The 23,982-nt window shown below is 46.3% G+C and overlaps 2 protein-coding genes across 12 annotated transcripts in view; both read right to left on the bottom strand.

Annotated features, from left to right (window-relative positions):
- The window catches only part of ST6GALNAC1 (ST6 N-acetylgalactosaminide alpha-2,6-sialyltransferase 1), a 53,603-nt gene extending 46,695 nt beyond the window's left edge, over positions 1 to 6,908 (bottom strand). For 3 of the 6 annotated variants that reach the window (XR_005227566.1, XM_027834719.3, XM_043527651.1), the window contains exon 1: positions 6,437 to 6,908. Coding sequence is in view for 2 of the 6 variants with exons in the window: in XM_027834719.3 (XP_027690520.2) it covers positions 6,437 to 6,747 (311 nt within the window). In the remaining 4 variants the exon portion in view is untranslated. The other 3 variants (XR_006285637.1, XR_005227567.2, XR_006285636.1) reach the window with 3 other exon arrangements.
- A 1,134-nt stretch (positions 6,909 to 8,042) lies between these two features.
- The window catches only part of MXRA7 (matrix remodeling associated 7), a 53,304-nt gene continuing 37,364 nt past the window's right edge, over positions 8,043 to 23,982 (bottom strand). For 4 of the 6 annotated variants that reach the window (XM_027834692.3, XM_037914207.2, XM_037914205.2 and 1 more), the window contains one exon: positions 14,687 to 16,456. In XM_027834692.3, the coding sequence (XP_027690493.1) occupies positions 16,417 to 16,456 (40 nt within the window). In that variant the 3' untranslated portion in view covers positions 14,687 to 16,416. Of the gene's footprint in view, positions 11,183 to 14,686; positions 16,457 to 23,982 lie in introns of those variants that run through there. The other 2 variants (XM_037914204.2, XM_007072530.4) reach the window with 1 other exon arrangement.

The raw sequence follows: 23,982 nt of genomic DNA on the forward strand, positions 1-23,982 counted from the left end.
AAATCATGGTGGAATTCCTCAAGGGCTTCTTTTCCATGGGTCCAGATGATGAAGATGTCATCAATATAGCGCAAGTAAAGTAGGGGCGTTAGGGGACGAGAGCTGAGGAAGCGTTGTTCTAAATCAGCCATAAAAATGTTGGCATACTGTGGGGCCATGCGGGTACCCATAGCAGTGCCGCTGATCTGAAGGTATACATTGTCCCCAAATGTAAAATAGTTATGGGTAAGGACAAAGTCACAAAGTTCAGCCACCAGGTTAGCCGTGACATTATCGGGGATAGTGTTCTTGATGGCTTGTAGTCCATCTTTGTGTGGAATGTTGGTGTAGAGGGCTTCTACATCCATAGTGGCCAGGATGGTGTTATCAGGAAGATCACCAATGGATTGTAGTTTCCTCAGGAAGTCAGTGGTGTCTCGAAGGTAGCTGGGAGTGCTGGTAGCGTAGGGCCTGAGGAGTGAGTCTACATAGCCGGACAATCCTGCTGTCAGGGTGCCAATGCCTGAGATGATGGGGCGCCCAGGATTTCCAGGTTTATGGATCTTGGGTAGTAGATAGAATATCCCAGGTCGGGGTTCCAGGGGTGTGTCTGTGCGGATTTGATCTTGTGCTTTTTCAGGAAGTTTCTTGAGCAAATGCTGTAGATGCTTTTGGTAACTCTCAGTGGGATCAGAGGGTAATGGCTTGTAGAAAGTGGTGTTGGAGAGCTGCCGAGCAGCCTCTTGTTCATATTCCGACCTATTCATGATGACAACAGCACCTCCTTTGTCAGCCTTTTTGATTATGATGTCAGAGTTGTTTCTGAGGCTGTGGATGGCATTGTGTTCTGCACGGCTGAGGTTATGGGGCAAGTGATGCTGCTTTTCCACAATTTCAGCCCGTGCACGTCGGCGGAAGCACTCTATGTAGAAGTCCAGTCTGCTGTTTCGACCTTCAGGAGGAGTCCACCTAGAATCCTTCTTTTTGTAATGTTGGTAGGCAGGCCTCTGTGGATCATTATGTTGTTCAGAGGTATTCTGGAAATATTCCTTGAGTCGGAGACGTCGAAAATAGGATTCTAGGTCACCACAGAACTGTATCATGTTCGAGGGGGTGGAGGGGCAGAAGGAGAGACCTCGAGATAGGACAGCAGCTTCTGCTGGGCTGAGAGTATAGTTGGATAGATTAACAATATTGCTGGGTGGGTTGAGGGAACCATTGCTGTGGCCCCTTGTAGCCTGTAGTAGTTTAGAAAGTTTAGTGTCCTTTTTCTTTTGTAGAGAAGTAAAGTGTGCGTTGTAAATGTAAAGTTGTAAAGTCAAGTAGATTATCACCTAGTTAAGTGACCATTCTTTGGCAGGAAGAAAGGTGTGAGATATTTACATGAAATGGAAAACAGCTGGGAGTTCCCATGTAAACAGACTGGCTGCGCTCTGAATCCCAGCTGGAGATGACCTTCAAGGAGGGGAGAAAGGTACAAGAATAGAGAACACACACACACACACACACACCACAAATTACCTCTCTCCTCCATTTCTCTATGCTCATGGCAGGAACAGCAACGTAAAAGACACCCCAGGTTGGAGATCTGAGGGGACACAGCTGTCCATCTGTCCAGATTGTACCCTGGATAATGTCACAGGTCCTCACCAAGGGCATGGCATACCCATATTCAGTATCCTACAAGTAACTGTTGCATAGACAAGGACTATGGGACAACCTGGATTCCCTATGTAGTTTCCAGGAAAATAGACTATAGCAACAAAGCCAAATATCTGGATATATTTCTTTGCATATTGTCTTTGAAGATCAAGCTATTAAATTGTCAGCAACAATCAAGTAGAAGTGATACATAAAGAATACACACATATATGCACTAATAATGATGTTCCAGTTTTCTTTTCTCTATATATTATTGATACTTACCCATCTCCGCAAAGTACTTTGAAACCTACAGATAAAAAGCTCCAAGTATTATTAGACATTCAAAACTATATTCTAGACTTTCCCAAGTAAATGCAAGCATTCAACAAAAAATTTATGCTATATATCCATGGGAAAGTGCATCTTACTAGATAAGATGACAAAGACTTGTTCATAAATAGAAAAGAATACAGCAGTTCATAAGAGTAACACAAACTTGTTATTTGACTCTGTATAAACCAAAAGAATTAAATTGTATTTGCATACCACTTCTTACCTCTTCTTATGAAGCTGTAACACACTTACTGCATCTTACCAAAGGCTAATGTTATTAACTCCATAGAAGTTCATTAATATAGGTAATTTTACAAGATTCAGTGCTCTACAACAGCAAAAAAGTGGGGGCAAGCCTCTTATTTAGGAACTTAAATTTAGGCATCCAGTTTGAAAATTCTGGCCTAATTCAGTAACACTGTCCTTTTCCCCACATATGTTTTGTATGTAGCTAATACTTCTAGGGAATCAGTCTTCCGTTAAACATTCAGAATGGAAATACATTGCGTTTAAAAGTTCCATTTAAAAGGTTAAATACACCCAAACCAATGACAATGTAACCATGGGCAGAGACCAGAGCTAGAAAGTTGAAGCCACCACTGGCCTTTGTTCCCTGTGCTAGAGGATCAATTATGTTATTGAGATGTCAGAACTGTCACCTAGACACAGCAGAAGGTCAAAACTACATGACCTAACAGCATCTCTAAGGCCTGATTGCCCTTTCAAATCTGTGCAAGTCAGGAGTAGCTCCATTAAAGTAAATGGCGTTTATATCAGTGTAGAGTGAGACAAGCATCACACTGCCCTCAATTTCTTATTTTAAATTCTCTGCTTGGCCTTTGGGGAGGGACAAAAGAGAAGGCAACAATATAATAAAATAATTTGTTAATGCCACCTGACAGCCAGAGCATCATTCATTAGTATTTATTACAAATGATCTGCCCTTTAAGGGGAATGGTCTGATCATGCTAGTTTGAAAAAGGAGCAGAGAAACAAAGGGTTAACTCCTTGAAAACCCCATTTTTCTAGGTATGTATATCAAAATGATTGTAGTACCTCAGTACCACGTGCAAGTTCTAGCCAAGACTAGATCAAAAACAGAGGCTGGTACAAGCTAATAAGTGAAAGGCTACCACAGCATTTACAAAGAAATACCGTGTAATTGCTTTCACTACAATATTAATCACTATGGAGCACTGACATTTAGGCCTATAAAGCCTTATTCATAGAGATACCAGGCACAGGCATAGGGAAAAGACTGGCAGTCTCATTGCTATATTAAAAGTTTTACTCAGCACTACTTTGAAGTTTCACTTCATAGTTAGAAAAATTAAGTTGTTTGACAAATTAAATTTTAATTACATTTTCATTTCTGAGTGTCACTGACAGACATCAAGAGTGGCATTGTGCCAGTGCCATTACAGAAACCAAATAGGGGTGAAAAAAAAATTTGTAAGCATGTGTCAGTCCTACCTGAAAATCACAGGAATGCCAGTGTATGTTGCTTATAATCTTTATGAAGTAGTAATGAATTTTACTTAAAAGTCCCCCACAATGGGAACAGCTCTCCCCTCCATGTTAACTTTCGGGTTGCAATGCAAACCAAAATGCATGCAAGGTTCTGCTATTCTGCAGAAAGCTAAACACTGGTAGGCACTTCACCAAGGCATACAAATATATCACAGCTTTGAAGAGAACACAAAAATCATAACTTTATTAACGTACCAAAGGGTACAGTGTTGTTCACACTACAAATACGTTCCTGCTACAAAAATGCTCAACAACTATGTATTGCCAATTGAAAGAGGTCATCAGCCAATTTCTCCACTCTTGGGAGATTCTGGTATTATTACAGCCTTGCCTTAGAGAGGTGCTCTGCAAACCTCCTAGACCACCCCAGATTTTCCACCTCACGTCTTCCAAAAGATGCACAGGTAACGGACAACTTTTCTTCTTGCCCATTTCTGGCAATTAAGCTTATGGTATTCTAACCCCCTTTTGCCCCCATTCCAGACTCCCCTGCAAAGATAGGAAGTCGTGGAGTTGCTGCCATTCCCAGTCTGATGACCTCTCGGTATAAGCCACTTAATAAACAAAATATACATGTGTTTTTGCCAGTATATCATCAACAGCGTTATTCTGATCCCTCTAAGCGATGACTTGTAGGCTTAACACAAACATAGGGAAAGAATTAGATGGCATTTCAACAGTCAGCTCTTTTGATCGCTGTTCATATAAATGATCTCAAAACAAGAAAAAGTTTCTCACTGGATCCTCATGAGAAAAATTTCCACTAGCTATGTGTTCTTTATGAAAGTACAAAAAAAAAAAATTATAATCCCTAGCTACTGGGCACTTAATATCTTTAATATACCCCTTGAGGTAGGTAAATGGGTAAATTTGAAATGGGACTACGAAACGGTAAGATGACTTGTTTGCAAGTCAGCATCCAAGCCAGTAGTGTGCTGGAAGGTAGAGTCCTTGAGTATAGCCAGAAATTAATGTGCTATTTGAGGACAGATTGCAGAGCAACTGATGGTGAGGAAGCCAGTTTTGTCAAAACCTCTGTTGCAGAGCAGGTTACAGAATCAGTGTCCTGTTACTAGTCAGACACTAGATGGAAGCTAGACTCATATGAGAGTGGGATATATGATACTTGTAAGCCCTATGTACTTCTTAGTGTTAACACAGGATTAATCATGAAGAGCAAGAGAAAGACAAAAGAAAGTGCAGGTCCTCTACTCAGTAGGGAAGCAGAGCCTGGCTTCTCAAATGTCCTGTTCCTAATTTTTTCCAGTCACCCATCATCTTCTAGGGGTGACAGGGATCTACAGAAGATCAGACTCATTTCTACTTCTCCTGCACCATCAAATGTATATCAATCTCTTTAGGGTTTTTCTCCCATGCATCATAAAGAAGCAGGAAAAAACACACAAATGATCTTCAGACTACTTCTAAAGATAAAGCATCATTCCCTGGAACCCACAGTCTCTACATCTTGTGTGGCCGCGGAGTGCATTATACAACTCCATAGGCTGAAGCCCTCCCACTCCACTCACCTGGTACCATGCTTCTAATGGGGGACTCTGGTGGGAAAAATGACAACACGGGCTCCATATTGTAGGCCTCTGCTTGTTCCTCTGATCCCAGGGGGTTGGGCTTAGGTTCCTTTATCCTATCAATGGGTGGTACAAGGTTCACTAAGGTTGTGCGTTCCTGGCTAATGGGCTTCTTCTTTCTCTTGCGTTCTGTCACAAGTAAGGTGGGGGTCCAGGTGAGTTGCTGTGGCTCACTGCTCTTGCCTCTCTGCTCCCGCTACCTAGGTCCTCCTCAGAGGAAAAGTCCACTTCCAGTTCTGTTTTCACTGCAGCCACTGCTACTGGGTCCAGCCAGCCACTCCCACCAGCTGCTACCACAGCCTTGAAGGCTTCCAAAAGGGCTGGACTATGGTTGTCATCAGACCAGGGCAATTTGAGGAGCTTGGCTTCTGGAGTCCCACACACAGGGATGTTGTTGTTGTGCCTCTTTGTGGCTGTCATTGAAACCACAGAACCCTTGAAGGCCAAAGTGCTGCTGCTGTTGGGCTCCACTGTAGATACGGATATCCCACCGTTGTCTTGACAGTGGGGTGGCCGCCCGTGACCCAAAAGAGAGAGACTGAATGATCTCATTGGCCACCTTCGCCGTGGGACCCGTTACTCCGCAGCTTGAGGCCACGGACATCGCCACAGGGCCTGAGGTCGCTGTGCTCCCACCGGCCGCCGTGCTCCCACCGGCCGCCTTAGGTTGCTGCTGTCGTCGCCACCGTCAAGGTCCCACCAGCCACCTTCACTGTCATCTCCGCTGTGCTCCCGTCGGCCTCCTTCGCCACAGGACCCAAACCCACCACCACCCTCCCAGCGTCCACCTTTGCCATGGGGCCCGGGGCTACCAGGGTCCCGCTCCCAGCAGCCACCTTCGCCATGGGGCCCGAGATTGCCACCACCACTGTCACGCTCCCGCAGGCCACCTTCACCGTGGGGCCTGGGGCCGCCGTCTCCGCTGCGCTCCCGCCTGAGGCCGCCGTCAGTGCAGAGCCCGCCGCGCTCCCTGGCCCCGCCAGCCACCTTGGGGGTCTGCCGCTCCAGCCGCCTTAGCCTTAGGGCCCGATGCCGCGCTCCCACCGGCTGCCTTCGCCTTGGGGGCGGCTGCCGTCCATGGCCGCGGCCGCCATCCCCGCTGCCCGGCGCCGGCCGCTCTCTTCCTGCGAGCGACTTGCCACGGCTGCGGGCACCGGCCCTGGAACGGGGCCCGGGCGGGGGGGGCAGCGGGCCCCGCGGGGCAGGCGCCAGACCCGGTTACCTTGACGCTGCTGGCGCCGCCGCCGCCTCAGCTGCCAGTCGCTGAAATCTGAGAGAAGGGAGAGAACTAGCCGCAGGGCGGTGCGGGGCCGCGCCAGCCGCCTAATGACCTGGCTTGGATTTACACACCCGCCACTTACCCATACCCAGCCCCACCATCTTGACACTGCACATGCGCACAACGCGCGGGGCGACGTCGGCCGCTTCCATCCGGCCATTCCCTGGGCCCCCGAATGGCAAGTATGAAGTTTAGAGCGATAATATCGGGGAACCATCCAGATGTTACGCATGCGCAAAGCACCAGCATCAGTCGCCAGCCCCAAGTAGGCGCATGCGCAGAGCGCGCGTTAGGCGTTTTAGACGGCTCGCGCGCGGCGCGTAACGGTTCTCGCAGCCGCTTCCGGAGGCAAGACATATTTTCCCCGTCCGGGGCGGCTCTGCGAACACGCATGCGCTGTACTGGATTTAGGGGCTGTTCTAGTTGGGTCGTTGTCCTGCTGCGCAGGTTGACTACGGAATCCTGCCAGGGACAGTTCAAGCCACAGTCACAACTGAGTTGGGAAAGGGGAGCCAGTCACTCCCTGGGATGGCTGAGAGTGCCTTCGGTCCTCCCCCGTGCATACCTGCCCCCGACGGCATCTTCCCACAGCCTGTGTGATGTTGGGGCGCCCCGGGGCCTCGCAGGTCGGGGTTACCATGGCAGCAACTCAGGATCTTAGGCGGGGTTGCCATGATGACAGACCAGGGTGTCTGTTCCCATGGCAGCCACATGGGGTCTTAGCTGGGGGTTCCCATGGCAGGGTCTCGCTGCGGCGCTTAGGCAGCCTGCATGTTTAGTCTGTGTGTTTGCCATCGCCCCGTGTACAATCAGTTGTTTCCCCTACCTGTTATTGTCATTCATCGTTTATATAGTGGCAGGGCCTAGGAGCCTCAGCTGTGGATCAGCTTCCCAGTGTGCTAGGTGCTGTACAAACATAACCAAAGGAGAGTTCCTGATGCAAAGAGTTTATACAGTCTGAGTATAAAATGAGATCAGCTAATCAGTTTTTTCCTTGCTGAAAACTCCTTATCAACATCAGCACAGGAGCTGAAAAAAACATATAATTTTTTAATGAGTTAAAAAAGAATTGGGGCACACGCTTCAAAGTGGCTGCTATAGTGGAATCTTTGTTATTTTAAAATTTAAATTAAAAGTGCCGTTTAGCTTGTCATACCCTACACAGATACATTTCAACAGTAATATCCAAATTAAAGGTGGCCTGTAGATTTAAAAAGAAAAAATCTGTAATATTGAATCCGCAACCTGTCAAGTGGGAATTGCCATTCCTTGAACTCCCATCTCTGGATTTCAGGGCTTGCCAAACAAGAAAATTTACCAGCATTACTATACTGGTATAATTATACTGCTATATTTATACCAGTCTAGCTCCCTGTGAGGACACTTATTGAGAATAACAGTGGCCTCTTTTTAGATTTATTTTAGGAGAAAAAGGCTACTGTTATTCCTAATAAGAGTGCCTACATGGGGAAATATACCAGTGTAACTACAGTACTATAATTATACTGGTATAGTAATGCTGGTAAATTGCCCAGTGTAAACACGCCCTTTTTGATGGATCAGAAGTGGAGAGGAAACTTGTAGTCAGCTTATTAAAGAAGGGAATTTCCCCAAAGTTTTTGTACCTTCAAATTCTTGCACACAAAATGACTTTGTGTTTCTCTTCTAAAAGACAAACTAATATCAGATAGACGTACAAAAGGCTTATCTTTATTAAAGCTTTCTAAGAAAGTACACTGTTTTCCCCACATGTTAAGAAACTGAACATTAAACCGGCAAAGGGTTCTAATCTCACAATCCCTTTAACTATTATGCTCTTAGAGTAGCTCAGGGAGATCGTAGTATAATTGGCTTAATTTCTTTTTACATTGGGCCTTGTCAGCTCTGGCAAATTTCTGAGAATCTTTCATCATTACACAACCACTGCCGGAATTTTAACCACCCATGTCACCTACCTCTAAACACGGTTGGACAGGACAGGGGTTAAAATGCCAGCAGATGGTCTACACTGGTGCTTCTACCATTGCTGTCATCAGTGATAGTGTATTGTTAGGAGATTTTCAGAACTCCGCCTGTGTAGAAGCAGCCCAAATGTAAAGGAAAAAAATTAAAAAAGCCAAAGGAATAATCCTGAAACTACAGGATTTTCAGACATGAAAGTCAAATTAAACTATGATTTCATGGTAAAGCCAGCATGATCTCGTAGTAAATATGCCTGCAAGCAAGTCCTCCACCCAAGTGAAAAAAATTAGAAAGCAAGATTTTTTTTAAAAGTTATATGTAATTGTGTTATGGAATATACATGGTGAAGAAGTGTTCTGCTAGTGAGATGGTTTCTCCAACCTAAAGGGCTAATGTAAAGAAATCTTAGTTTTTCAAGCGATTATTCCTTAGAATGGGGCGGGGCTGGAAGTTGTTAAATGGATGTTGGGTGACATCAACAGTGTCATAAACTAGGAAATGTCCCCTGATGTCAAGGTTTTAAAAGATTTCATAAAAGAAGAGAGAAACTAGTGCATACCAAATATATGGAATGCACTGCAATTTTCTTGGTGAACTAAAAGTGCCAACGTCTGGCAAGAGCTGTTCAAAATACTTATCATGAAATAAAACACATTTGAAACATGCCCTTTTTTGTGAATTCACAGTGCTTCCATGAAATGGAGTTTCCCACAAACATTCTGCATCAAGGAAAATTTAATCCAAGTTGGGCATGGTAATTCCTCTTAATAATTTCACTGCATCTTTTGGCAGTGTATTTACTAGTGGGTTTTGTTACTTGGTTGAAGTTACGTGGTATTTCTTCAGGCCACCTGATAGGCAGAATCTATGCACTCAAGAGGATCATCAGGAACGATCTTGACTTGTTTTGAAAGGGTAGGGTGTGGAGGAGGAAGGGACATGCCCTTAAAGGATTCGAGAAACTGGAACAGATTCCTAATCCAAGTACCAATGCATTCGATTTGGCTATTTATTTAATAAACAATGGGATTGGGAACCAGAGTGTGAGAGAACTGTCTAATTCAGCACCTCTTGATGCTGATGCCCCTTTATTAATTATTATTTGTATCATGGTATCGCCCAGGAGCTCTAATCATGGACCAGGCCCCATTGTGCTAGGGGCTGCACAAACACAGAACAAAGACAGTTTCTTCCCCAAAGAGCTTACAATCTGCAACAGGTGTTCCTGCCTGCTGGCATCGATGTTGGTGGCTCTCCTTTCTTGGCAGAGCATGGCTGGGCACCCAGCAGCAGGACTGAATACCCCATTTTATACGTGTTCTTGAAGCGTGCTCTGTTCCTTTCATGGGACCCAGGACCATGGCTAGGATCCACATTGAATATTACATTACAAGCCCATTTTTCATCAAGGAATAGTATTTCCAAACTTTGGACATTCTGCCCTTTCTCCTCCACCATCAGCTACATCACCTGACCTGACTCCCATCCTCTACCTACAACTACAACCTACCTTAACTATATCTAAAACCTGCTCTCCCTCACTCTGTCTCACAAAGGACTATGACATAGATGTAAATCAGTTTCTCACTGTGCTTCCCATCCTCTTGCCTCTGACCAAAGATCATTTTCAAAGATGGCCACTGTCGTGCTTCCACTCAAAAATTCCAATGGAAGTGGCATTTTCTGCTGCTGCATTATGCAATGAGAAAAACAGCAGTTGCCCCATACTTTTATGGAGAAGCAAAATTGGGGGTGGGGGGAATGAAATTTCCCAAACTGGAATGGAAAAGATATTTGCATGAAACATAGCTTGACTGAACATTCTGTTCCACGTAGGTTTCGATGGTGATTATAGATGCAGAATATGCCCATAAGCAGATAGTTGGTCTGGGTGACAGCAAAAATGCACTTACCGAAGTTATTCACATACTGTGCCTGGCAGCTTTAGCCTCCTTCAGAATCACTGATTTCCAGCCAAAAAATTTTAATGAATCATCTGACATCAGCCCTATACTGTCTGAATAATCGATAGGCATGATCCTGACTGACCGTATATGCTGCATTTGGGAGCATATTCTCCACCGTGGGAAAACAGACACATGCTAGCTCTGCTTGAACCAGTGCACCAAGAATAGCAGTGTGGCTGTGGTGGCCTGGGCAGCGGCTCTGTCTAGCTGCCCGAGTATGTACACAGGGGGTTGAACATGATTGTACTTGTGTGGCTAGCCCAAGCTGCTTCCTGTACCACAATGGCTCAAGCTACTGTGTGTGTCTGTCTGTGAACACTGGGAAACACACTCTCAGCTGCAGTGCAGATATACCCTAAAAGGGTAACCTCCCATTTTATCCACGTTAGAGTGTGCAGCAGCTGCTGTTTTACTTTACTCTGATTCCTTCAGACACCAAGATGATGGAGGATCAGAGTGAAGAAATACATACTTACAAAGCATAGTCAGAATACAGTTACAGATTTCACCATGCTGTATGGTCTGGCTCTTACTAACTGGTCAGAAAGAGTTGAAATATCTCTGCATGAGATGAAAATACAGCAATAGCTCCTTTAGGAAAACCAGTAAAGATAGAAATTACAAGTCTTTGAAATATTTTAAAGAGGCCTATTCATTTTTGCAAACCATCCAAAATATGAAACTGATTATGCATTTAGTGACAGTTTTATAGCACTAGTCTCCAGTGTCTCATATGATAAGGGGTGAGGCAGTCGGCAGGCCATAGACTGTAATGGCTGTGAGCCTACATGTCATAAAGTTTAAGCTGCTCCTTCATGTCTCCTTCCGTCATCTCTCCAAATGTCTCACTGTTTTCCTTCATGAGCCTGAAGATGGCAGTCAGCTGCTCTCTCTGAACCCTGTCAAGAAGAAAAGTAAAAAGAGAAATAGCCACCCTCCAAGAGACACTGTGAACAGCAATGATGGTGTCAAATGACACATGACGCTCACCTTAGGAGTCCTGTTGACTTCAGCAAATCTGTGCATATAAAATGAGCAGAATTTGACCCTTAATACCCACTCCTCAAACCCACACACACACACACACACACACACAATCCAACTCTTTCAAGTAACCAGCTTTATTCCCAGACATACCCCCTTATTTTGAGCTTTCTTAGGGCTTGTCTACAGACACTCTTCTATTCTGAAATAAGAGTGTCTACACATGGAGTTATTCTAGAATTGTTATTGCACTTTAAATATTACCTTAATCCAAATTAACTTTCAAGTGTACACAAGCCATTAGTCTGCTACTGGGAAATGAGTGATCAAAGAGAGAAGTCATTCTTGCATTGGGGTTTACTAGGTTTTTTTTCCAGTGTTGAGTAATGGGCATCAGGAGTTGGCCCTGAACCTAGCACATGGACATATTCTGTTATATGTACCCCGAATTTTTTTTAAGGGGAAGGAGGAGAGGGTTCTGTTTCATTACTAGCTGGGATTGGTTACAGGACTGATGTGGTCTCACTGTAAGTCTCCCTGAGAGTGCAGCGAGTTCCCCACCTATTACATGCAGTCCTTGGCTCTCCTGCCTCAGATTATGAGAACTAAAGGAGCCTTGGTGTTATGACTGTAACAAGGGCGGAACAAGGCTCTGCTATTATATAAACCTCAAAGCTCTTACTGCCCTTCTATCCCACATGAGAACAGAGTCTGTTGACCCACAGCGGGTCAGAAATGCAGAGCTGGTGCTGTCCACACAGATTCAAACGCCCCCAGCATCACTGGTCCCTGGTGCAGGCTGCTGACAGTGGGTGGAGGATTGGCCTTCAGTCTCTGCAGTCCCAAAACCCACCTTCCCAGGATTCTCTGCTTCTGGCACAGCCAGCCCTCCTGTCTATAGTAGTAGATTCTCATTCCAGTGGCCAAACCTATCCTCACAAGTCTCTTCCTTACCTCCCAGATATTCTGGCACCCTGCCCTGGTAATAAACTCTAGGGACTCTTTTGCCGCAGCTGAGACAGACAACGGGAGAGTGTGCAGCAAGAGTTTTCGCTAACAAATGAAAGCATCAGAATTTTGTTTCACTCCATGGTGACGATACCACCATGGAATAAGTCTCTGGAGGTTGTGCTGGGAAGCAGATATTGCAAGTGGCAATCTCACAAGCACAGGAAGATGGACGATCAGAACTCAGCCGGTGTTAAGCTATGTCTTCACTGCACTAAAAGCTGTGATTTTACATCAAGATAGCGATATCAACGTAAAATCCTAGGGGAGACAAGTCCATATAGCTAGATGAGGTCGATCCTATAAACCCCCTCCCCCCAACCTGGGGTTAACCTCAACTAGATACAAGGAGTTAAAAATTACCTGTGTTTTGTCTCCACTAGGATTTTACCTCAAAATAGGTATCTTGAGTTAGTTACTTTGACGTAGAAATACACCTTTTTTGGTAGTGAAATCACAGTTTTAGGAATATGGCTGCGTAAAACTTAAGCGGGAAGCTGCTTAGAAATTGTGGCGATGAGAGTGGTATAAATGTCTAGAGCAGACAAAAGACCTGAAAAGCTCTGTGTAGCTTGAAAGCTTGTTTCTTTCGCCAATAAAAAAATATTACCTCACCCCCCATCTCTCTCTAGAGAAGACAGAAGCAGTTTCAAGTTGTGGGGGAAACAACAGAGCAGAGCATTGGTCCATCAACAGCAATCCCACTGGGAATTTTGCATTAAAAACCAAAATCAATGGTAGATGAGCCATCGTCACAGGTGAACAGAGGAGCTTTCAATCTGGGAAGCACAACCTGGAACTGGAAGGGTTGTGCATGTTCCTTACACCTACTGATAAATACTAATAATACCAATCAGAAGTGGTGACAAGTGAGCTGCATTTCCCACCCTGCTTTAACTTTGGTGCTATCAACATTGTGGGGGAAACAGAATTCTGAAAAAGCAGAGCTTAGCAAACAGAAGCAGCTATTGTGCCAGTTACTTTGTTCTACAATCAAAATGCATGTGGCCGTAGCATTTAAAGACTATATATATTCTGTTAATGAGCTAGGAAATGAAAGCTTCTCTGTACAGCCTTGGCTTGGAGCAGTCGTTATACCCCTGCTGAACCAATGGAATCTCAAGTCTATGACCCTCAAGAATCCCATTGTCTCTCATATACTTTTCTCACTTGCAAGAGAATGCATTAAACTGACCTTTTCAGAATAGGAAAAAGGAAGGGAGACACAGCAGTTACAGATCCTCATATTTTATTTCAGAACTTCATTGGATTCCAGGGGGGCACATCTCCTATCTAGTCTGGAGAAATTCAGTATGTGTTCTTCTCCTTACACAGGCACCGTTGAAGTTTATTCCAGCTGGGAACAAAACTTAGTTCTGGTTCTTTTCCTTATTGTTCCCAAGCAGCTTAATAGATTGTGAAAAAGTCTAAACACAATTGCAACTTTCAGTGACCTACACTTCTTTTCTAGTATGGTCACAGAAAAGTCTCAATGTGTTTTTTTGTTTGTTTTTGTTTTTACCCAATATCAATGCACTTGGCTTTCACTCATCACTGACAAAATAGGCTAAGGCTGGGATTTTCAAAACAGCTGAACTCTTGTTGAAAATCAATGGTAGTTGTGCTCCTTATTCCCTTAGCTCTTTGAAAATTCCAACTCAAGATTTTCAAAAGTAATTAATGATTGGAGGCACCTCACTTGAGACCCTGCAAATGGACCTGATTTTCAGAAAGTGCTGAGGACTCACCTTCTGAAAATCAGGTCTCTGTACAGGGTTTTGGCTACCCAAAAATGGAGGCTCCCAAAATAACCTTGTCACATTTGAAAATCTTGGCCAAAGATTCTGCAATTGGAACTTCACGAATACTATGGATGGTGCAGGAGCAAAAACAGAGTCCAGCTCATCTCTCCCAGCTTCACTGACTCTGCCTGGCTCCAACAGAAGTAAAATCAAAAGGTTTCAGGGTGAGATGTTTAACAGTGTTGGCCAAACTCTGCTCCCACTGAAGTCAATGGGACTAGCTGTAGAGTAAGATATCCTTATTCACAGAGAGACATCACAGTCTGGCCCTCTGTCACTAAAGTCCTGACTCTGGGCACATATAGGAAGCAAATCTGCTGAGTAAGACATTACAATTTCTCTGTTGCTTTCCACAGCAGTAACACCCTGTAAAAGCACCACGATTATTTCGCTGCAGCAAGGACAGTGTCTTCCTCCACATTCTATGTGACACCAAGTCCTTATTGGGTATTTTCACATGAATAAGAATTCCCTGCTAGTGCAGCAAAAGCAGTGAAAGATATGGGATGCAGATATAATGCTATAAATCATCACTAGAGAAGTTCTGTGGAAGAGAGAAGGAGGGGAAAAAAAGCAAAAGGTATAAACAACACAATGCCCATCCAAATAAACTATTCAAAGATTTATTGAACTGAACAAAGGCAATTTACAGTTTCAAGCCACTAGAATTACAGTCCTGTGTATAAGAGCCACCTTCAGATGAAAAAAAAAAAAAAAAAAAAAAGGTAAAAAAATACCCAGACAGCCTTTTTGTTGTTGTTAAAGAAATAGCTTAACTCGCTGCCACTTGCAAAATCTGGGCTCGGCTATAGACTTTGCTTGCTTGATGTACATTTTGCCGTATAACTTAAACATATCTGTATATAAGGCATTCTTTGCATAGTCACACGCTTGGAACGTCAAATCTGCCAGCCAGCACGAATTGGAGACAGAATGGCCAGTCACATTGGGTACCTTGAAGCAGAGCGGCCTTGTGTGTCTAGGATTCATAAGCAATCCATTTAATGTGTTAGCAGTTACCGGCTTGGAAGGGGCAGCTTCCTTAAAGCTGAAGCCTCCGGCTGTTTGTGAAATGAGCCCTTTTTACAGACAAACATTCTCCAAACCCAGGCGCTGCAAAGAACGACCGAGTAAATAGTTTCAAGTATTGTCTGTGTAGGAATAAAACAAAGCAGCCTGTTTTTTTATATGCTTGAAGCTTTAGCTAAGAGGCGACCTTTCCACAAAAATGAAGGGAAGCTTGGAGGACAGATTCCAACTATGCTGTAATGCTGCAGGACAGGAAGTGATATCACCAGAGGACTCAAAACCCTCTTCCCATGGAAGGACTTCCAGCAAACCAACCCGACCCTATTTGAAGTTAGATCTCAATTGAGCGGGTGCTGATGCCCAGCAGAGCTCATCTCCTGTATATGACAAGGCTCAGAAGAGGAGCTGAACCTCGGGCAAAGCAGGCAGGCCAGCAACAGTGACAAAAGGGTATGGGAAAGAGAAAGGGGTATTAGAACAGTAAGGTGGTGTGGAGAAGGGAACGGGAAACGCTGTTGGCACTCCCAGAAACTCATCATAATCCAGAGGGAGCCCTCAATTTCAGGGCTATCTCCTCCACCCTCTCCCTCTTGGGAACTGGAGCAGGGAAAAGTAAATCCAAGCACTACCAATCGTTAACAAAGCTTGGGCTCCTCAACGGGAAGTCACCACAAACAGTAGAGCTACAAGACAAACCAATCTCGCTTCTCAGGTCTGCCCTCTACCTAAACTAAAGGATCAGCTCTCTGCTGAAATGATTACAGAGCAAGATTAAGTCAGTCCAGCGATAGTCTGTCAAACCCCGCCCTCCTCCTAATGCTAAACAATGTTTTAAATCTCCAGCTGTAATTTTCAAAGCTAAAGGATAAGTTTGGTCCCTGGAGGAAATGGGTTGGATACTCGGGTACAACATCTGGGTAGATCTAAGATAACATCTGACTTTTGCCCATTTCCTCTAAAGGAACAATACAGATTTTAGGGTAGGGCAGACAGAGTGTGATTAACACAACTCAGTAGACTCACTGAATTTTTGGTGTCCACTCTGGGTTCTGTTTGGGGGGTCTCAGTCCCATATTAGGTCTTGAACCCCCAAACACAATTCCAGTCATGGCTCTAGCCTGGTCGCATCCAGGGACCCAAGCAAGAGATTCTCCTTAACCTTGATACCACAAGGAGTTATTTTGAAGAACCCAACTTCAGCCAAGGAGAAAGTCCCGAGTTTTGAGGGTTTATTGTTTTTTTCTTTTGTTTGTGTGTTTGGTTGGTTTTGGTATTTCTCTCAAGCCTTTAAGATGCCAAGGGAAAAGCCTTTAGGAGGAGGTTAGGGATAACTTCATATAGTCTTCAGTTCTGCAAAGAGAAACAAGGAGAAAAGAAGAGAATTCATTTCAGTCATTTCACCTTTTGAGTTTGGTTTGTTAATTATTTTTGTAACGAGCAAGGGAAAAGGACTTGGTGCTGGAGGGGGAGGCAAAGAAAGTTTCTGATTCACAAAGAGCCATTTGCAGACTGTAGTGCCTCAAAGTAAGAGGCTTTTTGCTTCATCAATTGCAGCAAGATAGTCTAAACCCAAACAACAGAGTAAGCCAAAAAAATGACTGCATGCCCTCTTGATTGGTACCCAAAACAATTCAGACCCTTCTGACCTACAAATTGGGTGCTGTGGCAGCTCCTGTTCTGAGTGGACCCAGAGCATTCCAGAGCAACTGGATTACCTGCCTGGCTCAATATTCCTCCGTACGCCAAGCCAACGGGGGGAAGTAAGCCCTGTGGTGAACACGTGACTGCTTCGCTAACAGTCTCATGCTATCGGCAGCAGGCTTGAGCATGCAAAGACAAAGACTGTTCTTTCTAAAATCTTCCTCCAAAAAAAATACCTATTGCTCTAGTGCTGCCTGTCCCTTTTGTATTAAACAGGACATAGTCACATGGCAGGCCTGGGGGGGGGTCAATCCATAAACACAACTACTCTGCTTTTCACTGGAGGATCTCGGATTGCTTTGGGAGTGGTGAAGCTCAGCACCTGCCAAGGAGGTAGGGAAGATGCTTTGGACTAATATTCTAGATGGACAGACTGAGGCGCAGAGAGGCTAAATGACTTTTCCAAGGTCTCATATCAAGTCATTGCCAGAGCCAGGGCTAGAACACAATAGTTCTGTCACTGCTCTCTGGCTCTAACCATTAGAAATTCTCCATTCTTGGAAAGGCTAAGCTTTGTCTCTAGACCACTGTTCATACTTTTTATAGGATGCCTCTCAGAGCAGGCAGGGATAACCTCCAAGGGTAGGAAGGCAAGCCCAAACATGCCTCAACTCTTCAGCTGCACGCCCACTTCTTTCATAGACTAAGTCCCATTTGGCGTATTTCTGCTCCTAATTTCAGTTGAAGTAGATCTCCACACCTATAGCGTAGTAGTGTCTTCAGCATCAGGCAGGGGTACAGTCCCTCCGTGCAAAATACCCTCACCTCCCAACAGGTAAGTGAGCCTAGTTTATGGGCTAGATCCAGACTGGAGATGCACACTGAGCATCAGTCAAGCTTCTCTACTACCGGGCTGTGTACAAGCAAGCTTAGCAGCTGCCCAGTTTAGAATAAAGGAAATACTTCAGAGGGGATAATTGCTCTGGAGGATTCACTGTGCAGGGGGGGTGAGGGGGGTGGGGGTCAGATCATCATTATCCTGCCATGGTTGGGAAGAGAAGATTCCATAATTCAGGGAATAAGCTATTGCTGTAGGGGCCAGGAAGGATTTTCCTCTCTACTGCCAGAAAGGTACAGCATTGTCCATCTGGCTAAGTGTATCTATTTGTGAGTGTCTGGGTGGGGAGGATCCTGGGATGGGGGGTTCCCCTTTATCCAAAGCCTCAGGTGTCTGGAATCCTGTCTCTGGCAGTGGCTGATAAGATGGGATATTATTGTGATCTGGTAGGGCAAACCATATGGCCCAGATCCCCATTTACACTAGCCCCTTTACACCACTCTGGTCTGGCTTTAAAGTAGGAGCAAATCACATTTACACCTTCTTTAAGGTGCCAGCATGGGGTAAAGGGACCGTAATGTAAATGAGAATCTTGCCCTGTGTTTCCATGGACAGGTGGAAGCCAGACTCCCTGTTCTGGACTGGCCCATGGCTGTATGCATTGTGGGAGTCTCTTAGCAGACCTCTCCACCTAGGACCCGGGCCACTGCAGCTGTTAGATGATTAAAGCACAAAACATCTCTTTCAAAAAGCAGCCAGGTTGATATGTCTCCTATTCCAGCCCCCTCCCTTCCTACCCTTCATCCCCAAACAAGCTGGGAAGGGGAGAGTCAGACTGCCACATACTGTCTGGGCCTGGCATCAAAGCTTGAGTGTCTCCTCAAGAGAGTCGCTAATGGAGGTCCACACTCCTCACCCCACACTTTCATCTAAGGCTAAAAAACCTCTCTATGCCAAATGCTATTAACCCGATTGCACATGAATTCACATGGTGCTAAAGGCTCAGTTTAGGCTCCTTCTTTACAGGGAGGCCCCTCCCTTCAGCAGGGACAGGGATTGTCCAAATGCTCCCTGCCAAGGGCCAGATTGGTAACTTGCCCAGAACTGCGCCCAGCTGGTTTAGCAGAGGCACCTTCACCTAGCATGAGGGGAGGTTTGGATGCTGCAGGTCCCAGAAGGCCATGCTCCACCTTGATCCCAGCAGAATCCCGTCAGGCGGGGGACATGCCGTCTCCGTGGGTGGCACCTCCCGAGGAGAGATGGGGGCAGGTGCAGGCCAGGCCGTTAGAACTCTATGGAGTGCTCCGGCCCTGCTCTTTGGTCCCCTCTAAGTGAAGAAAATCAAGACTTCTGGTCACGGACCTCCCTCTTCACAGGTAGAGCAGAGTCTCCGGTGCCGCCCCTTCCCACAGCTGATGTGGCACAGCAGGGGCGCAGTAGGAGGGGTGTAGAAGTTACTCCAGTCAATGTGAGGTAACAGGACTCCATACTATGCACCCGCTGGAGGAGTTCCTACAGTCCAGGTGTTAGACTAGGTGGGGTGGAAATGGTGGCACCACAGCTTACCCATGGAGGACACAGAATCAGGGGAGAAGCACCATCTAGCAACTGGCCAGTGTGACTGGAGCCAAAAGCTCCCGAGTCCCTTTCCTTCCTTTTCCGTTTCAAATGCCTCCCTCCTCCACCCTCCATCATGAACACATCGGGGTTTAGTTGAAACCTGAAGCTTCCTCTGGGACTTTGGGAAGAGTCCTTTAGGCTTTCTGTGGCTCTGTTTCCTCATCCAAATGGGACTGACTGCCAGTCTCCGGGGAGAGCGGGATAGCCTAAGCAGTGCTGACAGAGCAAAGGGGAAGGCACTTTCCACGCACTGGCTGAAGGGGACAGGGATGTGGCACTGTGAGGTCAGCTAAGTTGTCCTTCAGACACATGAAAAACACACCATATGGGCCAGCTATTAAGCACTTGGATTAACCCTTGCTAAACATTGAGGTGCAGACCCAGACTTTCAGGGGATATGGTGTAGCTCCCAGCGCAGGTCCCGTTTGCTCACTGAAGGAGATAGGAATGCCTTTGCAGGCTGCATACGGTGGCAGCTGATTAACTTAGGCCCCGATTTTCAGAAGCGTTGACTTTGCCCGGAGCGCCAGCTGCTCAGCCTCTGGTGTCTATGAAATCCAGAAAGGAGAAGCAGAAGCTTGGCTGGCTCCATGAAGGGCCAACCCCCTCCCAGTCCAGAGTGAAAACACGCTTGATCCTGATGGGATGTCAATGAGGAAGGGCCACCGGAACTGGGTAGACCAGGGCATTGGGTGGAAGAGCTTCTCTCAGCATCCCAGCCCACCTTTGGCCTCCCAGTTCTTCCTGTGAGGGATGTTCCCACCGCCACCTTTCCTCCATACCATCCCTTGCAGGTACTGAGCCCCTTTTTAATTACCATCTTAAACTTGGTACAGGGTCCGGCTCACAAGGGGTGCCCAGTATATCAAACTGCCTCCCATGGCTGGGACCTTAACTGTTCTCCTTGATTCACCACAGCCCTCTGAGGTTTTGTTGAGTATGAGGAAAGGGGCATCGAACCTGAGTTCTCTGGCTGCTTCTGCCAGTGGGTGAGGCATGGAGAGACTGCTTCAGCATAGAGAAAACATTAGAGACCGCTGACGCTTAGAAAGAGAGACAAAGAGGGAAGGTAAAGGGCTATGGAACAAGCTTTAATCAATGGGAATCCAAATGCCTCCTGCAGCATGGAGTTAACAAAAGTCAAAAGGCTAAATACACAAAGTGACCTCCAGAAGTACCCACCCAATCCATCGTTTCACAGGGACACTAGGCAAGTGGTATTTTGAAAAGAGTTTACATGATTTAGGACCACAAGCCCTACTGACTTTCAGTAGGACTTGTGCTCCTGGGGTTTGTCTACACTGAAAATGCTACCGCGGCACAGCTGCAGAGCTTCAGTGTAGACGCTACCTAGGCCGACGGCAGGAATTCTCTGGTTAGTGTAGGTAATCCACCTCCCCGAGAGGTGGTAGATAGCTTGATGGAAGAAATCTTCTGTTGACCTAGCGCCTTCTATACCGGGGTTCAGGTTGGCTTAACTACATCGCTCAGGAGTGTGGATTTTTCACACCCTTGACTGACAGAGTTAAACCGACTGACTTTTCTAGTGTAGACCAGCCCTACGTCCCTTCCGCTCCTCAAAATCCTGCCCAAAGGGCCAGACTCCAAAGTGATGAGTAAAGTGGAGACTTATGCGTACTTCTGGCCCCTTGGCATATAAATTACACCAGGTTTTGGCTTTACACCTACTTATTGGCTTGTAACTTATGCATTGTCTGGGTATTCAGCCCAAGTTCCTCTACAGGCACCCGCTGCTCCCTGCTATGGGAGAATGCAGGTGTGCCAGAGGTTTGAGACTCCCAGTGAGTTAGGAGATGGAGAATGGCAAGCTGTCCATGGGAACACAGGACTAAGCAAAGCAGAAGCTGATGAAGACAGGTCATGAATAATGGACCGGGGAGACACAGAGAAGCAGCCATGAGCCAGAGGAGAATTGGGGAGCTGAGCAGAGACAGGAAAAGAATCCAGCAGCTCAAAGCGGGACCCATATTCTCAGCCCAACACAGTGAAAGAGAAGAGACTCGAAACCTATGGAAAAAGCTGCCAGGAGCTCTCAAAGCTCCCCCGTTGCCACACACAGGACACGGGCAATATTTTCTACATGTGACTCTTATGATTTTTTTACGTGCAGCACCCCATTTGTAGAGGGTGTTCTACCAAACAGGGGAGACGGGGCTGCTTTCTTCCAAGAGGACTGTGTGATCCCCTGCCCCAGAAAAGTTTAAATCTGAGTATTAAGTGTGGGGAGGGAAACGGGGATTTTTCCATTACGCTGTTGGCTCTCGGTTATGGAAGCATCATGTGTGGCTCCGGATCATAGTTAAGGCTGCAGTGAGATTAGTGGCTATATTGGAAAACAATAAATGGGCCAGAGCTTAACTCTTTTCGATTAGAAGACCTTTTTGGTAGGGACTCAGTGGGAAGAGGTAAATATTTGGCCAGAAAAGGGGAGGGGAGGGTTGGCACTTCTGCAGCTATGCCTGGGGACGGGTTAGCCCCAACTGCAGTGTGGCCCCAACACAGACCCACCGGAGAAACACAGGACTCCCATCAGGGATGTGGTAGGGAGGGGAAAACATTTCTTGGCGTTGGACTTTTTTTTGGCTGAATGGCAATACGCATTGCATTGCCTATAATGCTCTCTGCTGCTAGACAGGGCCATCATTCTGACCTAAATAAAACAGCAGGTGCCAACCCCTTCTCCTCACTGCTTGTCCCTCGCCCCAGGACACTTATCGTGCTGCAGAAGATGAAAAGCAAAAAAAGGAACAGCAACAAAAAAACTTACCAGCCTCTCTCATCCAAAAGAAGCGCCATGCTGGACAGGAAAGCACAGCTGCCAAAGAAGGGGCCAGGGAGAAAGCAAGCAGCAAAGGGGAAGAGATGAAGGAGGAAGCGAAAATGCCCACCCCATCCCCATGCTACACAAAGGAGAAAGCAAGCAGAATGCACCGATGAGCAAGCAGAGGGGAGCATGCGATGGACATGGTAGGAGAGCCCAGGGGCTGGGAATGCTAATGGAGTCCTGTCCAGCTACAGCCCCACCCCCTGTGCACCCTTGGGGGAAACAGTAATGGAGGAGTTTGAAATATACCCAGCGAATAGACTGTCAGAGCGTCAACCAGCCCCTTGCAGCCCTTGTCCGTTCTGGAGGAGTCGCCACCACTGCTCTCCAGTTTAAAACCACCACCTTCCCTCTATATGTCCAGCTGCACCCCCGTTTCGATCCCAGGTTCATGTCGCGATGCTACATCACGGCAGGGTCTCTTCTCCCCATCCTTAACTAGGGGTGAGCGCAGACTGGAAAACCAGCTCTCCCACCCCATCCCTTTGAATTTCAAGAACTTCAGATTCAGGCGAGACCCAAAGTGGAAAGGGGCCAATTTTCCAGTTCTAAATTGAGGCCCAAGAGAATGGAAATCTCATGAGATCAGCTCATAATATATTATAACTCCCCTGGGGCTGGACTCCAGTTTAGCCTTGAACCCTAGCCTAAGCCTAAACCAGATCCAAGTATCACCCCCTCAGCTCATTTCTACTAAGAACTGGGCAGGAGAGTGGAGGGGAGGGGGACATTCAGAAGGAGGGAAAGAATTTCCCACCAAAGAGTTCAACTGATTGGTTGGATAATGAGTCCACTTCCCCCCATTGGGACAACCCCCGCCCCCCCGGCATCTTTCTGCAGCCTCCCCAGCCTTGAGCAAGGCAGGGATTTCTCAAAGCAATTGCAGATTTGCCTGCACAACGCACATGAAATAAGCAGGGTGGGATAGAGAAGCTACAGTCTAGTGGATCGTTTAGTCCCTAATTCCAGTGGCTCCCACTAAGTAGCAAACTCACATACTAAGGAATCTTGCCTCCCAATGAGTTCGTCCTACTTGTGGGTTTGAAGTCCAGATCCAAATCAAAAGGGTTCACTTTGCCCTGTAGAGGGCGCTCCTACTCCAGGCATATTATGGCTTTGCTGGAAAAATAACCCCTGAAGCTCGAAGGATGGGGAGGAATTCGCACACTCAGGGTCAGGGTTCCACTTCTGCTTCCTGACCAACCTCACCCTTGGGCAAATCTGGGGGTGAACGTCTTCCCCCAACCCATTCTGACATTAATACAAGCTGGGCTTAGCTGACACCCTAAAGTTGCAGCCAAGAATGTCTGGAGTGTTATGGATTGCCCCTTTCTAAGTCTGCAGCCCACGCAAGAATTAGAAGCATCTATGATGCTTGAGTTGACACCCACCAGTGAAAGATGATTATGCTGAAAATACAGCTGCCACCCTTTCTCTCTCCAACTCACAGGGATGACCCTGTTTCCCCCCTAGGATTAGAGACCCTACAGGGTACTTCTGGCTATGTTCACCTTCTCCTAAGCCCCTGGAATGAGGGGTGGAGGAGGGAGAAGAGACCCTCCCACAAACACTCATGTTGAGTCAAACACACTTGCTCTCTCCTTTCTCCAGCTCAGGTCAGCCAATGAATCTGGCAAGGGAGGCGTGTTAAGAAAGGCACAGATTCCTGGGGGGGCTGACTCCTGTGTCCCACTAACGTCCACACTAGTTTTACCAAGCACTTTACAGGGACCAGGCTCTGGGCCAAGAAAAGAGGTCACAAAAGGATTAACTGACCAAAAGGAATTATTCCTGGATTAATTCCTCTTTAAAAACACCGGTCTGCCCGCCCTGCAGAAGTTTACAGAGTTGGGTGAAGTCCTGATAATCTTCCCGCCCAGCTGCAAAAAATTCTTTTTGGACTTGGAGCAAAGTTTGGGAAGCAGCTGACAA

This window comes from Chelonia mydas, chromosome 14 (genome assembly GCF_015237465.2).
Source record: "Chelonia mydas isolate rCheMyd1 chromosome 14, rCheMyd1.pri.v2, whole genome shotgun sequence".
Taxonomy (NCBI): Eukaryota; Metazoa; Chordata; order Testudines; family Cheloniidae; genus Chelonia; species Chelonia mydas.